The sequence below is a fragment of the Alexandromys fortis genome, unplaced genomic scaffold (genome assembly GCF_014885135.2).
Source record: "Alexandromys fortis isolate MF-2015 unplaced genomic scaffold, M_Fortis_MF-2015_v1.1 scaffold_102, whole genome shotgun sequence".
Taxonomy (NCBI): Eukaryota; Metazoa; Chordata; class Mammalia; order Rodentia; family Cricetidae; genus Alexandromys; species Alexandromys fortis.
In genome coordinates, this window is record NW_026067984.1 from 1,278,653 (window position 1) to 1,292,921 (window position 14,269).

The window sequence follows — 14,269 nt, forward strand, 5'->3', positions numbered from 1 at the left end:
CCTCCATCCAGGTCTAGTAAGGTGAGCATCCACGAAACTGCCTAGGCTCCCACGAAACCAATAGGTACAGTAGGATCAAAAACCCATTGCCATTGTTCTTGAGGTCTCAGTAGTCCTCATTGTCCACTATGTTCAGCGAGACCGGTTTTAACCCAGGCTTTTTCAGACCCAGGCCAGCTGGCCTTGGTGAGTTCCCGATAGAACATCCCCCTTGTCTCAGTGTATGGGTGCACCCCTCGCTGTCCTGAGTTCCTTGCTTGTGCTCTCTCTCCTTCTGCTTCTGATTTGAACCTTGAGATTTCAGTCCGGTGCAAGCAATGCTCTTAACCACTGAGCCATCTCTCCAGCCCAAGCTGCCTTATTTTTAAGAGAAAAATGCTCTTAACCACTGAGCCATCTCTCCAGCCCAAGCTGCCTTATTTTTAAGAGAAAGCAAAACTTAAATTGAGTCCTGATAACAGAGTTACTTCCACATACACCCTGTTGAAGGTCTCACTGTCTCTTCGGAGCCCCATTTTCTTTGATGTCTTTTATTTGGCAGGGTAAAGAGCAAACACATGACACTTCTCCTAATCTGGATCTTCGTCCTGATTTCTGCTTTAGCCAGGGGTCTCATCTTTTTTATGATGCTGGCTTAACTTTGCTATCACACTACCTGGAAACAAAAATGAACACAACCCTGGTGTATTCATCATCTATTAGAATGATAAACTTCAAAAATGTGAACAAGGCCCTTAGTTGGACTGCTGTAAGGGACGGCCACTTCTACGCAACAATGACGTAGGTGGTGAAATGGGCTCTTTCTGGAGGAGAAATTGGAAGGGTGATGTCATCTAAACCGTAAGTATCTTCTTTCCCCCTCACCAAAATGATGGAATACTACGTAGTCAGGATGGTATCAAATTTCTGACATGAAAAGAGCTCTGGGTGTAATGTCAGGAAATAGAAACACATACACCTAAGTCTGGTGATATCTTCCCACTCCTAAGGCACTGTATACCCATGACCAGCATCTCTCTACAAATATGTCACTCACATTGAACTATGCCAATACATTAAGATATTAAGAAAATGGGGCTGGATAGAGGGCTCAGGGAGTAAAAGCACTGGCTGTTCTTCTAGAGGTCCCGAGTTCAATTCCCAGCACCCACGTGGTGCTCACTACCATCTGTAATGGAATGTGGTGCCCTCTTCTGGCCTGCAGGGTATGTGCAGGCAGAACACTATACATAATAAATAAATAAACCTTTAAAAAAAGTAAGAAAATGGAGAACTTTAAAATACTTTTGATGTTCATTTAAAAATACTTTTTAATGCATTTTTCCTGTTCAAAAATTAAAATAGGAAGTTCTCAGAGTGTATTTTAGGCCTGCACAGGGTATCCAGGTTCAGAACAGTGAGCAATGTATGCTGATTTAGGCATCAAAATGTGTGTGTGTGTGTGTGTGTGTGTATACTGTTCCTTGTATGTACGCTTACAGGGGTGATCATTTGGGACTGGATAACCAATCGGTGTGTTCCCTGGAAACTCTCTGATGGAAGCTGTTATCTTCCTTTCTTATGCTTCACATCCTGGCTCTTCCTTTCAAACTGCTTCTAGCTGCACACAGAACTCATGTTCTCCTCTTCCTGGTCAGATGAGAGAAGAGCTGAAGGCAAACAACTCTCAGACTGCTTCTCAGTGACTCACCCTAGATTTCATAGACCCAAGACTCGGCACTGCATAGACTTTTCACTTAAGCTGATGATCTCGAGTGTTTACTACAGAGCAGTGATTGACAGTTGCCTTACACATGGAGCCTAATCCACGTGTCGAGATGCACAAAGCTTTTAAAGCATTGATTTTCCAATTTGTCTTGCAAGATGGCTACTAGTGTTATCCCCTCTTTCCAGATGAAGAAGCCAAGGACTTGGAGAAAAGATCTGTCCAAGGTCATACGGGTAGAAATGGCAGAATATGAATAACTAACTGATTTGTGATTTTAGAGAAAATTTTATTTTTCTAAAGAAGAAAAATGGAGAGTACCTAATGTACTGGATAGACCAACTTTAAATTATTACCATTAGGTTAAAACTAGACATGCTAAATTAGAATTTTACAGCGTGAAGAAATCGTCAGCACACTCCTGAAAGCTAGAGTTCCAAGTGACCTGTGTAAGGCACATAAAACTGCCTCTAACGAAATGTGTCAAGAATTTACAGTTTTAGAATAAGCTTTGCTATTCCTCCCCAACTGCCTAGGGACTACTCTCTAGGCAACATTTCAATGACAAAGAGATTGTTCCAGAACGTGGCTGGGGAAAAACACCATTACTGGAGGAAGGGAAATATACTCCTCTTTCCCTGAAGACTAAGAAGGTAGTAAAAGTCTTTGTAGGCAATGCTATTTGTTATGTGCAGCGCTGACAGTGGATATAAATGGAATCCAGAGAGAATAGGTGACGGAATTTAAGGTGACCTAATTCTCGCTTGAGTTTTATTGGCGACAGGCCACCGTGTAGCGACTCAAAGTCATTTTCGTCCCCATTGATACAGTACACACAAGGACAGGGACAGATGTGGAAAAGTAGAATTCAGAAGAGATGTGAGAGGCGAGAGAATAGAAACTGGGTTAAAGAGAATGAGCAGGAGAGGAGGGCAACGGAAGCTGGAATCGGTGCCCTGCCAAGCTCTGCTTACCTGGCGTCAGCCATGATCTGGCATGTTAAACTCAGTGTATACACATTCCTACATTTTAACGTGTGCACTGCCCTGCGAAGCATGATGCTGTCTCCTTGTGTGAGGTCAGGGTCATGACTAGCATCCCTTTGCCGAGTTAGCCACCCAAAGCACTGCCCAGCACTTGGTCAGATCCACTAGTGATTACAGCGCTGGATTCAGCTAACCTGAACACAAATCACAAGAGTGATGAAGAAACCTAGCAGATCCCATACTCCAAAGAGGACCCACCAGGTGTGGCCTTTCAGTGAAAAGGTGAACGCTCCCGGTGTTAAAAGGAAAAAAGAAAAGAAAAATAACTGCGCTCCAAGTGCTAAGATTGATAATAACAAAGCTGACTCACAAAGTTGCAAGGAAAAGGTATTTCTGCTAGCTTTCTTGCTATGCTGAAACTATGAAAGTGTAGCTTCGGTGCTTAGTTAAAGCAGAAAATGCATTAAGTCAATGTTTGGTGCTCACTGTGTTTCAGGCATCCTCTGAGGACCAGCATCCCCCCTAGGACGAAGAGTACTGTGCTAAGTAGCATCAGTGACCTCCAGGGGCATGGAGGGAACCAGCAGAGCACTGACTGGGATAGCATGTTTTGGTAAGCAAAAGAACTTCCTATGTCCTGGTTCTCCCTCATGAGCAACGCATTATGATTCTCCGTCTAGCATAGACATTGAAATTGAACTTCACGGGGGCTGGAGAGATGGCTCAGAGGTTAAGAGCATTGCCTGCTCTTCCAAAGGTCCTGAGTTCAATTCCCAGCAACCACATGGTGGCTCACAGCCATCTATAATGGGGTATGGTGCCCTCTTCTGGCCTGCAGGCATACACACAGACAGAATATTGTATACATAATAAATATTTAAAAAAAAGAAATTGAACTTCATGGCAGTTAGTTGACATTTCCCAGCTTCTCGGAGCTTTTGAGATCTAAAACTGGAGTTTCGGAACCCCCTCATTTGATATTACTTGTTCTGGAAACAAGGCCTGTTGTTGAGAATTAAGAATCAGGAAACCTACATGAATTTTTATGAAATGTAGGTTTAAGAAATGCAAGGACATCAAAAGTTTTAGGCAGCAGGGCTCTTCAAATGGATGGCTAAGGAGTTAAGAGCACTGGCTGCTCTTCCAGAGGATGTGGGTTCTACTCTCAACATCCACATACAAGCTCACAATCATCTGTGACTGTAGTTTCAGGGGCTCTGACTTTTTTCCTGATGTCTTTAGGCACCACACACACACACACACACACACACACACACAATATACATACATGCAGATAGAACATCCATACACCTAAATAAAAAAGTGTAAAACAAGTCTTTAGAAAGTACTCTGAATGCCCAAAAGAACTAGTGACTAGTAATGGCTGCAGACCTTACTACGGACAGCCCAGCTCCAAAGTAATTCAACATGGGGTTCGATACTTCTTCCACATCCATCCCAAACCAGCCGAACCTGGAAAGCCAGAAGAATATCAAGTTAGATTTTGCTAAAATGTTTAGAGTAACCCTTAAAAGAATTGGCGAGAGGCTGAACTCTTGAGTTGAGGTCTTGGCTCTGTTATGTACTGGTTAGCTTTGGGTAAGTTACTTTTTTACACTGTGCCTCCAATTTCCAATTAAAGTGGAAAAAGTACTGTTTGAGGAATGATAGTACATTCCTGCAATCCCCAGAGGTAAATTTGCGCTACAGCACTCAGGAGGCAGAAGCAGGGTGGATCTCTGTGAATTTGAGGTCAGCCTGGTCTATATATTGATTTCCAGACCAGCCAGGGCTACATAGTGAGACCCTATTCAAAAAACCAAACCAAACCAAACCAAACAAGATCAAACCAAACCAAAAACTACCATGGAAAAATGCGTGTGATTGCATGTGTGCACAAATGCATGTGTGTATGTGATTGCATGTGTGCATGTGTGTATGTGTACACTCACGTATCTTAACACTCGGGGTCAAACCCAAGTCCTTGCTCATGCTAGACAGACAATGCTCTCACACTAAGCTACAGCTCAAGCCCCTCTATAATATTTGAGGTATTTAAAATAACTTCTTGGTTTAAAAATTCCTATTCTTTGGCATCAATTTACATTCTTTTCATCATGGTTTGACTTTATTGCAATCATTAGTATTCATCATGAACAGCCATCCAAGGGTAAGAGAGTGAGGCAAGCAGACAAAGCATTGCATTAAAATAAATGCAACTCTGGGGTTGTGGGAGCAAAAGGATGGGAAAGGATGAAGATATTGTAAGTTAGTAGCTTGATTTACCTTGTTGTTTTGGGGCAGTTAGAATGGTTTTGAGTACAGGAAGAGCCTTAAAGTGAGGCAAGAATAATGTTCTTTGTTCTCATTTCCCTACATGTGAGAAGCACATGTGATACTAACCATGGGTAGCACAGTGTCATAGAACCTCCATGATAGTATCATGTTCCCATCCATGCCCTGTGTGAATTGGGACTGGGGCACAGAAGGTTCAAATCTGTCATTTTAATTAGCTTAAGTTTCTATACAAAGGCTGTCTGAGGCTTGTGACTAGCCTTCTAGACAGCACAACCTTCTAGCTAGGGTGGAAAAAATTCTCCTTATGGATCCAGCGTGGTTTAGGTGTGACTGCAGACGATGATGCTTAAATGTCTGGATATGGCTACATCTCAAATCTTTACAAAATGCTGGGGAGGCAGAGCCACAGATTGCTGCTCGATTCTAAGGAAGAACAACTGCTTTAGAACTGGTACCTGTCTAGAACCTGACCTTGAGCATTTCAGCCTCTTTGGGTGTCAGCTCTCTGACAGTGCTGACCTCACAGAACTGTGAAAATGAGGTGAGAACGATGCATGCTCACATGTCCATCAAACCATCGTGCAGGACAATGGGAAGGGAGACATCAGCTGACTGTCTCTCTCAGCTTGTGTCCCAGATACAACTCTTTACTTTTTGTTTTGATTTCCTTTGCTAGATCTTCATCGAATATCTAGGTCACTTACAAAGAGCTTTAGACATAACTGTTAGACGTGGCTGTGTGTACCAGCCATAATAGGAGATTTGGAACCCTGTTATTTCTCCCAGTATGGTGAAACACCAGTTTACATTGAATTCAGGGCGCAGGAATCTTATTTGAGATCATTTGAATTGGGTTACCTTGAACTTGCCCAGCCAGTTAAGGTATTAAATGATCCCCAGATGAGGATCCCAAGACCTAAACCGATGGTTTTGATAATTGGGACGACAGCAATGTTCCCTGTGGATACAAAACACAGGAAAAATGGCTTACTTCCAATACAACAGATGCATTTCTACGTTAAATTAGTGTTTTTTTCTAACGTCAACTTCTGTCCCACAACCACTGCTTTCTGCTCTTGAGGGTCACCCAGGGCCAAATCCGTTATGGTGTTGAAGTTGTCATTAGCATGGTTGTTAAGGAGACAAGGTCTTGTCATGCGGCACCGGCTAGTTCCCCACTCTTGGCTCAAGAGATCCTCTTGACTCCTCCCCAGGACCGGGACGGTGAGTGGTCCTCCACACCCAGCTCATTTGCTGCTCTTTATGAAACAGGCTGCAACCTCACTCAGTTCCTCCCACAGCTTTCTTCTTTAGATTTGTGAGTTGACTTTGTCTCCTGATCTCAGCTGTTGATCAGGGGCCCGTGTGCTCTGTAACACAGCTCCGGTTTAGAGCAACTTGAGTTTCAGAGTTATACTATGAACCGCTGAAGAAATCCCGCAGGGAGGTGTCCTCCACTGTGGGAATGCAAGAGGTTTTAGACTCAGATGGTATCCTGCTCCCCTTATTTCCCTTCTGGGAAGTTCTCCTGGCCTCAAGGTGTTGGTGTCTCCTTTCCACTCACTTACAATAAAGTCCTTATACCTCCGCCTTCCCTTTCCTCTGTGCCCCAGACCGGCTGGCTGTATAACCTGTAATATGGTGACGTTTCTCAAGTTTGGCTACCTACTTCTCTGCCTTGAGCACAGTGAAACCTGCTTGAGAGACAAATGTTCTGGAGTCTATAATGATCTGCACAACGGGCCTGGTGCGCTGGCCAAGCCTTTAATCCCGGGACCTCTGTGAGTTAGAGGCCAGCCCGATGTAGACAAACAGCTCCAGGACAGCCAAGGCGACATAGATACCCCATCTCAAAAATATACATAAATACATTTTTAGAAAATTATTTAATTAAAATAGAATTTCAAAAGTTAAGAAAAATGCTCGCATTGATAGTGGACTTATTAAAATTGGAGTGATACAGATAAGATTAGCATGGACCCTGTATGAGGAGGACATAAAAATTCATAAAGTGTTCCATATTTTGCACCAGCTTTGACCAAAAGCAAAAACAAAAAACCAAAATGAAACAAAACTAAACAACAACAACAAACCCTTCAGGCTGACCAAGAGACATGTCCCATCTGCAATTCTATCGGGAATGGAGGAAGGAGGACTCAGGGTTCTAGGCCAGCCTGGGCTGCATAGCATCACTCTGCCTCCAAAATCCTGGAGGGAACCCAGTTCCACATGGTCCACAATCACAGGGCACACGGGAGGTATGGTAATGTAAACTCTAGTGGAAATGTAAAGTTATGCTTATTTTGATCTCAGATTAATAAATCGTATTAAATCATTTAGTCTCTGTGGCACTTTGAATGTAATTGGCCCCCATAATCTCATAGGGAGCGGCACTATTAGGAGGTGTGGTTTTTTTTGGAGTGGGGGGCCTTGCTGGAAGAAGTGTGTTACTGAGGGGGCGGGCTTTGGTTTCCTATGGTCAGGATACCTCCAGTGTCTTAGTTGGCTTTCTGTTGCCTACAAAGATGTAGGACGCTTAGCTACCTCTCCAGTACCATGTCTGCCTGCACACTGTCATGCCTCCCACTATGATAATGGACTGAACCTCTGAAACTGTACGTGAACCATCCTAATTATATGTTTTCTTTCTAAGAGCTGCAGTGGTCATGGTGTCTCTTCACAGCAATAAAAACCCTAACTAAGTCCCTCAAAGGCTCAAGGTCACAACCAGTGGATTCTAACTTTTTAAAGTCTATTTGTTCCTAACAAGATTTTTAGTAATTTTCTTGGTGAACGTTCCAGGGTGAGTTCATGTATTGAAGAATCATGTATGAATCATACACTGTTTCTGATTGGTTAACTGGAAATATAAATTCCACTCTAGACTTGAAGGAATTGGTAAAGCAACAAGGAGATTTTTGATTGTCTGTTTTCTTCGTTAAATGTTACTCAAAATGATTACACGCCTCCATTTGGCAGCTTTCAAGGCAAAGCTCTGAAAATGGATTACTCAAAGCAAATGGATTAACAAAGGATTACTCTTTAATAACACCTGTTCTGATAAACAAGTTGGAGAAAGGTCAAATGTGTGAAATGGCATCCGAGTTATACTTTAAAAGGATCAAATATCTTTACTAGGACAGTTTTCTACCAGGAATTTACAATATTTAAAGGGGAAAAAATCTGGAAACTTCCAGGAGTATCTGAAGGGAAGACAACGCACAGCCCATCTGTGATCTGCATCTAAGGACTAGAAGACGACTGTGCTTTTTCTCCTTGTTGTGAATGTGACCGTGCGACCACTGGTTAGGGAAGACACGCTTTACCTGTTGCCCAAATGCAGCCGCCGAGCATCGCAAAAGGCCAGAATTTGGGACAGCGGAGGATCAAGTTGACCACCAAGGCGACCAACCAAATGGCAGCACAGAGCACCCACTGAAGAAACATCCCTGGAAACAAGACAGCCTGGCATTATTGGGTAGGAAGATTTGATGATACATACGATTAAGAATATCTGTGAGATATTATTAGAAGAGCAGCCACAAAGCACGAAGTGTCCTCACAGTGGGCATGTGGCACATTTCTTCTTACAGCTACTCATTGTCGTAAATGACCCAATCTCAGACACCAAGAAAGCAAATTTGAGCTTCAATAACTTGGTCCAAAAGCTGGCAGGTTCATTTCCGACTGGACCGTAAACCCTAGATGCTTGACACCAAAGTCCACAGAGGGCTCCTGCTTAACATCCTATTCTTTCACCTGTAGACAGATCAAGACATTTCTACCAAAGGGTTTGGAGAAGATGGAAGCTGTATTTCCACTCTGATAACTGTCTCAATACCATTGGCAGAACGTGCACTGAGACCTTCCAAGCAGGGCAGCAGTAACTTAAATCTTGGGATGCAAGTGACCATTTGTGGTGCACGCAGATGGAGTTTAATTCCCGTGGTGAGACTGATTTTTTACAAGCGTGAGATTTAACTTTCTGGGCCAGGGCTCCTCTGCTTCCTATGATATAAGGTGCTTCTGGCCATTGACCTGAAGATGAACACAGCAGTGACCATCTAGGGCTCCTGTACCAACAAGGCTTGGGGGATGGAAAAGATAGATTTCCTACCCCGAATGAAGCGGTGTGGGAAGCTGCAACCCTGCGCTGCCACTTTTGATTCTAACTTGTAAGATTTTTGTCTCTTTCTGTATTCTCACAACAGAGCAGAGGAAAAAACAGGTCTATTAACCTCCAAGACAACAAAACAGTAAAGGAGAGGAAAAGGAACTTTATGTTACAAGTAAGAAACTGGAGACAAAAAGCTGGTGAGACTCCAGGGGTTGGGGTGGCTCAGACTAGAACACTCTAATATATGCAGAGAAAAGGGGGCCTTCGGTTTGGTTTTCAGATACAAACATACATGGGACACTCGTCCAGGATCACAAACAGCAAAGCTAGACCAGTTGACCCTTCTGGTAATTTTTCTACTAGTTTCTATGCTTATCAAACTCTAGGCAAAAAGGAAAGATTTGTAATCCTGTTATCTAGGTAGTGTGAAGACTAAGAAATTAGGGAGATTTAAAAATAACTGTGCTGGGCATGGTGGCACACACCTTTATTCTCAGCACTTGGGAGGCAGAGGCAGGCAGATTTTTGAGTTCAAGGACAGCCTTATCTACTAAGAGAGTTCCAAGAAACTCGTCTCCAAAACCCAAAATAAGCAAACAAACAACAAATAAGAATAACTGGGAAGTTACCTACCATCCCAAGATTCACTGAGAACCTCCAGCCCCTTCTCCTGGCTTCCAAAGGGAGGTCAGGTAGGCAAAAGCCCCTCCTGGATTCCTTCACTGAACATCAGCTTGTACTATGTTGCTATACATGGGTATTTCTAAAAATTATAGCTCTGTGCAAAACCAGGCATCAAAAACCTCAAAACAGAACCAAATCCTGTTTGGGGAATGATACCAAAAACCTGCACTAGCAATGTATTAAAACAACAACAACAACAAAACCAGTAACTAATAGCCGGGCAGTGGTGATGCATGCCTTTAATCCCAGTGCTCATGAGGCAGAGGCAGGCGGATCTCTGTGAGTTCGAGGCTGGTTTACAGAGCGAGCTCTAGGACAGGCTCCAAAGCTACAGTGAAACCTTGTCTCTAAAACCCAAAAAACAAAACCAAACAAAACACCAAAACCAAAAAAAAAAAAAAAAAAACCCAGTAACTAATAAACACAGCTATCAGTTTTAATAAATCAAACCGTTAAGTACAGTAACAACACACTGAACACAGCTCTTTCAACTGAAATAGATTGGAGGTTCCTGGGGAGGGAGTGAAGAAGGAAGCCCGTGGATCCCAGCAGGGCTACTTAAGGGGGGGGTCTGACATCAGACATGGGAGGTGGGATACAAGAGGAGACTTGCTCACTAGTGAACAGGTGTGTGTTGTGTTCAGCCTGGTCTCTCACGCATCAGCTGTGTTGAAAGTTGATTTTCGAATGAATGCTGTGAGTGAAACCGGCTGTAACTTATCCATTCTATAAACACAGCAGACGTGACCAAAGGAGCCATTCCAGAGGTACCCACCCTGCTTCTCCATGAAGCACAGTCTGGTCTCCCTGTCCTGACTCACTCTCAGAGTACCACAATGGGCCCTGTGAGGTGACTTATCAGAGTTCTATTCCCTAGATGCTATGATCAATAAAACTTGAAATTTTTTTTAGCTGTTATTTTTAAAAGGAAAAACAAAAACAAAACAAGTGGCCAAGACACGTAAAAGCAAGTTGAGATTAGAAAAACAATTACCATCACCCGTGTCGTATTTTTTAAGTGGTACGAAGTTGGAGCCATACAAGAGAATTGCTACAGCAGAGGAGAGGTAGCCAGCAGTAAAGTCTGTCCTGTTGCCGCTCATGCTGGTAGGGGTGGCAGACAGCGAACTGTCTCACTCACGGCCTGTTTTTCAAGAGTTCCTGGGACAAAAGAAGAAGAACGAAGGTGAGAAGCTATGAGACTGTGGAGCAGCTGTAATCAGGACATGAAGTCTATTGGTCAGAAGCAGGCTAAGGCTCCTTTTTGCAGATATTCAGGTCATTATGCAAAAGTCTAGGGGCTGGAGAGATGGCTCAGTGGTTAAGAGCATTGCCTGCTCTTCCAAAGATCCTGAGTTCAATTCCCGGCAACCACCTGGTAGCTCACAACCATCTGTAATGAGGTCTGGTGCCCTCTTCTGGCCTGCAGACATACAGACAGAATATTGTATACATAATAAATAAATACATTTAAAATATCTATCATTTATACACAACGCTTGCAACTCATGTTTTTCATTTGTCCAGCCAATAATGTTCTATCACTAACATATGCTAAGATAAACCAAGTTATTTTCCTTCAGAGTTTGAAAACATAACTTTTTACAAGACCTGGATCCAGTTTTCTCTACATTACAAAGATTATTTCCCTGTAAAGTAGACTGATATGACGAACAAATTTGTGGGCCTGGACTCTTATTTTAACTAGCTATTGTGTCAACCAAACTCAAAAGCACCTGAGAAGACTTTCAGAACAATCACGCACTTTATAAGCATTTATAAGTTTGCTGTGTTTCAGATATGAGCTGAAGGAGGAGTGTACGGATGATGTTCAGGGTGTACGGCCGTACAGGTTCAGGATCTTTTCGTTAGTATACGAATAGTGGGTGCTAAGGTCGTAGCTGGAGGAGTCTTGTCTGAGATACAGTCAGGGATAGAGCTTGCGCTAACACACACTGGACCCTGGGCTCAGCCCTTAGCATAGCGCACACGCACAAGCTGCTTGAGAAACCGCACCAGGCCCTTCACCGCTGTGTGCACCATGCTACTCAGATTTATATTTTATATATTGACCTCTCTGAAATGTAGTTCAGTATAATACAGGTATTTTTTTTTCCTCTTCAAATTCAATAAAGTGATGATATCCCGTGGGTATATGTTGAGGAAGGCACCCGTGAAGCCACCCTCCTTTGCAACTTTAAGGAAAAAAAAATATTCAAGTTCATACACTGCTCTTTATACAGTCTTGTAGAGAGTATAAAATGTCTTGACATTGTTATGGGAGATTTAACAGAGAACAGAAACGACTTCAATACCCAATAAGCTTTAACACGGAAAATGCCTATTTGAATTATACGCGTAAAAATGTGGTGGGCAAAATAAATGTTTTCTGTACTGAGATGCAGCTAGGGACGAGAAGACACTGAGACCTATTTGAAAAACAGCACAGGGACGCCTGCTCTTCACTATGAAGACTACACTGCCTGTAGGTGCGGAGAAAGCTCATGCCGGGAAGTGGCTTACAAGGGCCACCGCGGAGGCAGATTATTTCACAGAAAGAAGCTCCGCTAAGGAGTGTTGATGGGTAGCCCCAGGTAGCAAGCCTGGACTGAAAGAATAATTGGTCGCGTATCAGAGCGCATGACCCCATTTGACTGCTGAATCAATTTCAGTTACTAGTTTATATAAACGATGTTCGGTCACCGCACACAGCTACCGCGCATTTCAAAAAGCATGAGATCTAATTCTGTGTGTGCTGACAATCCCTTCCACCCGGTGCTAAATCAGTGACGTTTCTGTGGGAAAGAGAAGCGCCAGTACTTTACCAAGCTTTATCCCCCGATTCCCTTTTGGCATAAGCTTATCTCAAATCGCTCCTTTAAAAACCTTTTCGGCTCAGATGAGGAGCAAAAGCCCTCAGCAGGCAGAAGCAGGCGGATCTCTGGGATCAGAGCTGGCCTGGTTTACGTAGCTAGTTCCAGGGCGACGCTAGTGAGACCCTGATCTTCAGCATCACTATTCAAGTCCTGAGTTAATGACGCTTCGTGCTAGGCATGCTCTCTGCTCAGCTGTACCCCCCTCCCCCATCCTTATCTTTACTTTCTTGATTTGAGACAATTAATTACACAGGCTTTTCCCGGCGGACTTTAAACTTCCTCCACAACCCAGCGAGGCCTTCCACTTGTGATTTATCCCCCACATTCATTTAAAAAATGTTCCAGTGTTTAGCTGGACAACAGAACTATCAACATCACACGGGGCAGGTAGGCTGTGAACTGCCTTTACCTGTTTACCTTAGGCAGGGTGGCAACCAGGCAGTAGTTTTCCCGTTTCTCCGGGGTGGGGAGAGGTGGGGGTGGGTAAAAGCTTTCACTACGCTTCGATAAAAAAGTCTCAAGTCCAAGTATCTTACGGTTTACTTGTTAAGTGACCACCGATATTTTATTAAGCCACGTTAAGTCTTTCATTCATTATTGGTACGGCCTGTTTTTCTTACCGATTTAAAGTTGTGAGCAGCCCTTCCGCTCCCTTTAAGATAAACTGGCGTGCTCAGATCAATACTGCCTGCTCTAGTTCAAAGATTTCATTTCTGGTTTCCTTTCATTTCCTCCAATCTGAGAGCAGTTTCGTCTGTCCGGGACTGACGTCACCAGGGCTGGCACGCACTTGCTCAGAGAGTTTTCCTAAATAGTGAGCTACAGGGCAGTCCTCAGACCCGGGTGACCTGGTACTCACCGCGCTGGCTGCGGAACCCAGGCTCGTCCTAGGCTGAGTGCCGACTTCCTGCCGGTGTCTGGGAGGGAGGATCAGAGTCCCCTCCCAGGCAGAGGCTCCTCACACCCTCCCAGGGGAGGGCTGGAGCTCAGTCAGGTGACTAAGGAGTTGCCAGGCCCTCTGTCAGTCATCAAGTTAACCAGACAGGTTTTTTGCCCTTAAACAAAAGATGCCTCTGGGAGTAGCCTTTATTTGTGCTGTTTGTGCATAAGACAAAAACAGAGGCCTTTTGTTAGAAAACGAGCAGGTTGCCCCAATTTGTTCTTCCTTGCTAGACAAACGCTCTACTAACTTAAACTCTTACCCCCATCCCTTCTCTCTCTCATGTGTACTAAGTGTCCTGTATGATTGTCATCTTCATGGCTCGCCGGCACATTGCAATGATCAAGGAAAGTGACCTTCCTTATACAAAACCACACTGGAGTAGCTGAAATAGAGCTTGGTCCAGGAGTTGGTTTCTTTGAAAATGTCCTCCAGGAACCTTGGGTGCCAGAGCAGGCTGCGAGTCAAATTCTAGGTCCATACTGGTTCTTCCACATCAGCTATAGAAATCACCAGAGTTAAGAGTGCAGGTTCCTGACACCCCATAGAGAGTATGAGAAAAAAGCAGCTACTAGTGGGCAGTGTAGATTTGCCTGCATTGGTGTGTGTGTGTGTGTGTGTGTGTGTGTGTGTGTGTGTGAGAGAGAGAGAGAGAGACAGAGA

General features: G+C 43.8%; 1 protein-coding gene and 1 non-coding gene across 2 annotated transcripts in view; one reads left to right on the top strand and one right to left on the bottom strand.

Annotated features, from left to right (window-relative positions):
• Tmem144 (transmembrane protein 144) overlaps nt 1-13,518 on the bottom strand; it is a 30,912-nt gene extending 17,394 nt beyond the window's left edge. The window contains exons 1-6 of the mRNA XM_050158834.1: nt 13,287-13,518; nt 10,785-10,951; nt 8,316-8,438; nt 5,848-5,947; nt 4,067-4,164; nt 2,886-2,980 (exon numbers count right to left, since the gene is read on the bottom strand). Of these exons, the coding sequence (XP_050014791.1) occupies nt 2,886-2,980; nt 4,067-4,164; nt 5,848-5,947; nt 8,316-8,438; nt 10,785-10,893 (525 nt within the window). The 5' untranslated portion in view covers nt 10,894-10,951; nt 13,287-13,518. The remainder of the gene's footprint in view (nt 1-2,885; nt 2,981-4,066; nt 4,165-5,847; nt 5,948-8,315; nt 8,439-10,784; nt 10,952-13,286) is intronic.
• On the top strand, nt 6,913-7,015 carry LOC126511618 (U6 spliceosomal RNA). Its single transcript, XR_007594754.1, has one exon. It is a non-coding gene; the product is annotated as a U6 spliceosomal RNA (small nuclear RNA).
• Nucleotides 13,519-14,269: the final 751 nt, after the last annotated feature.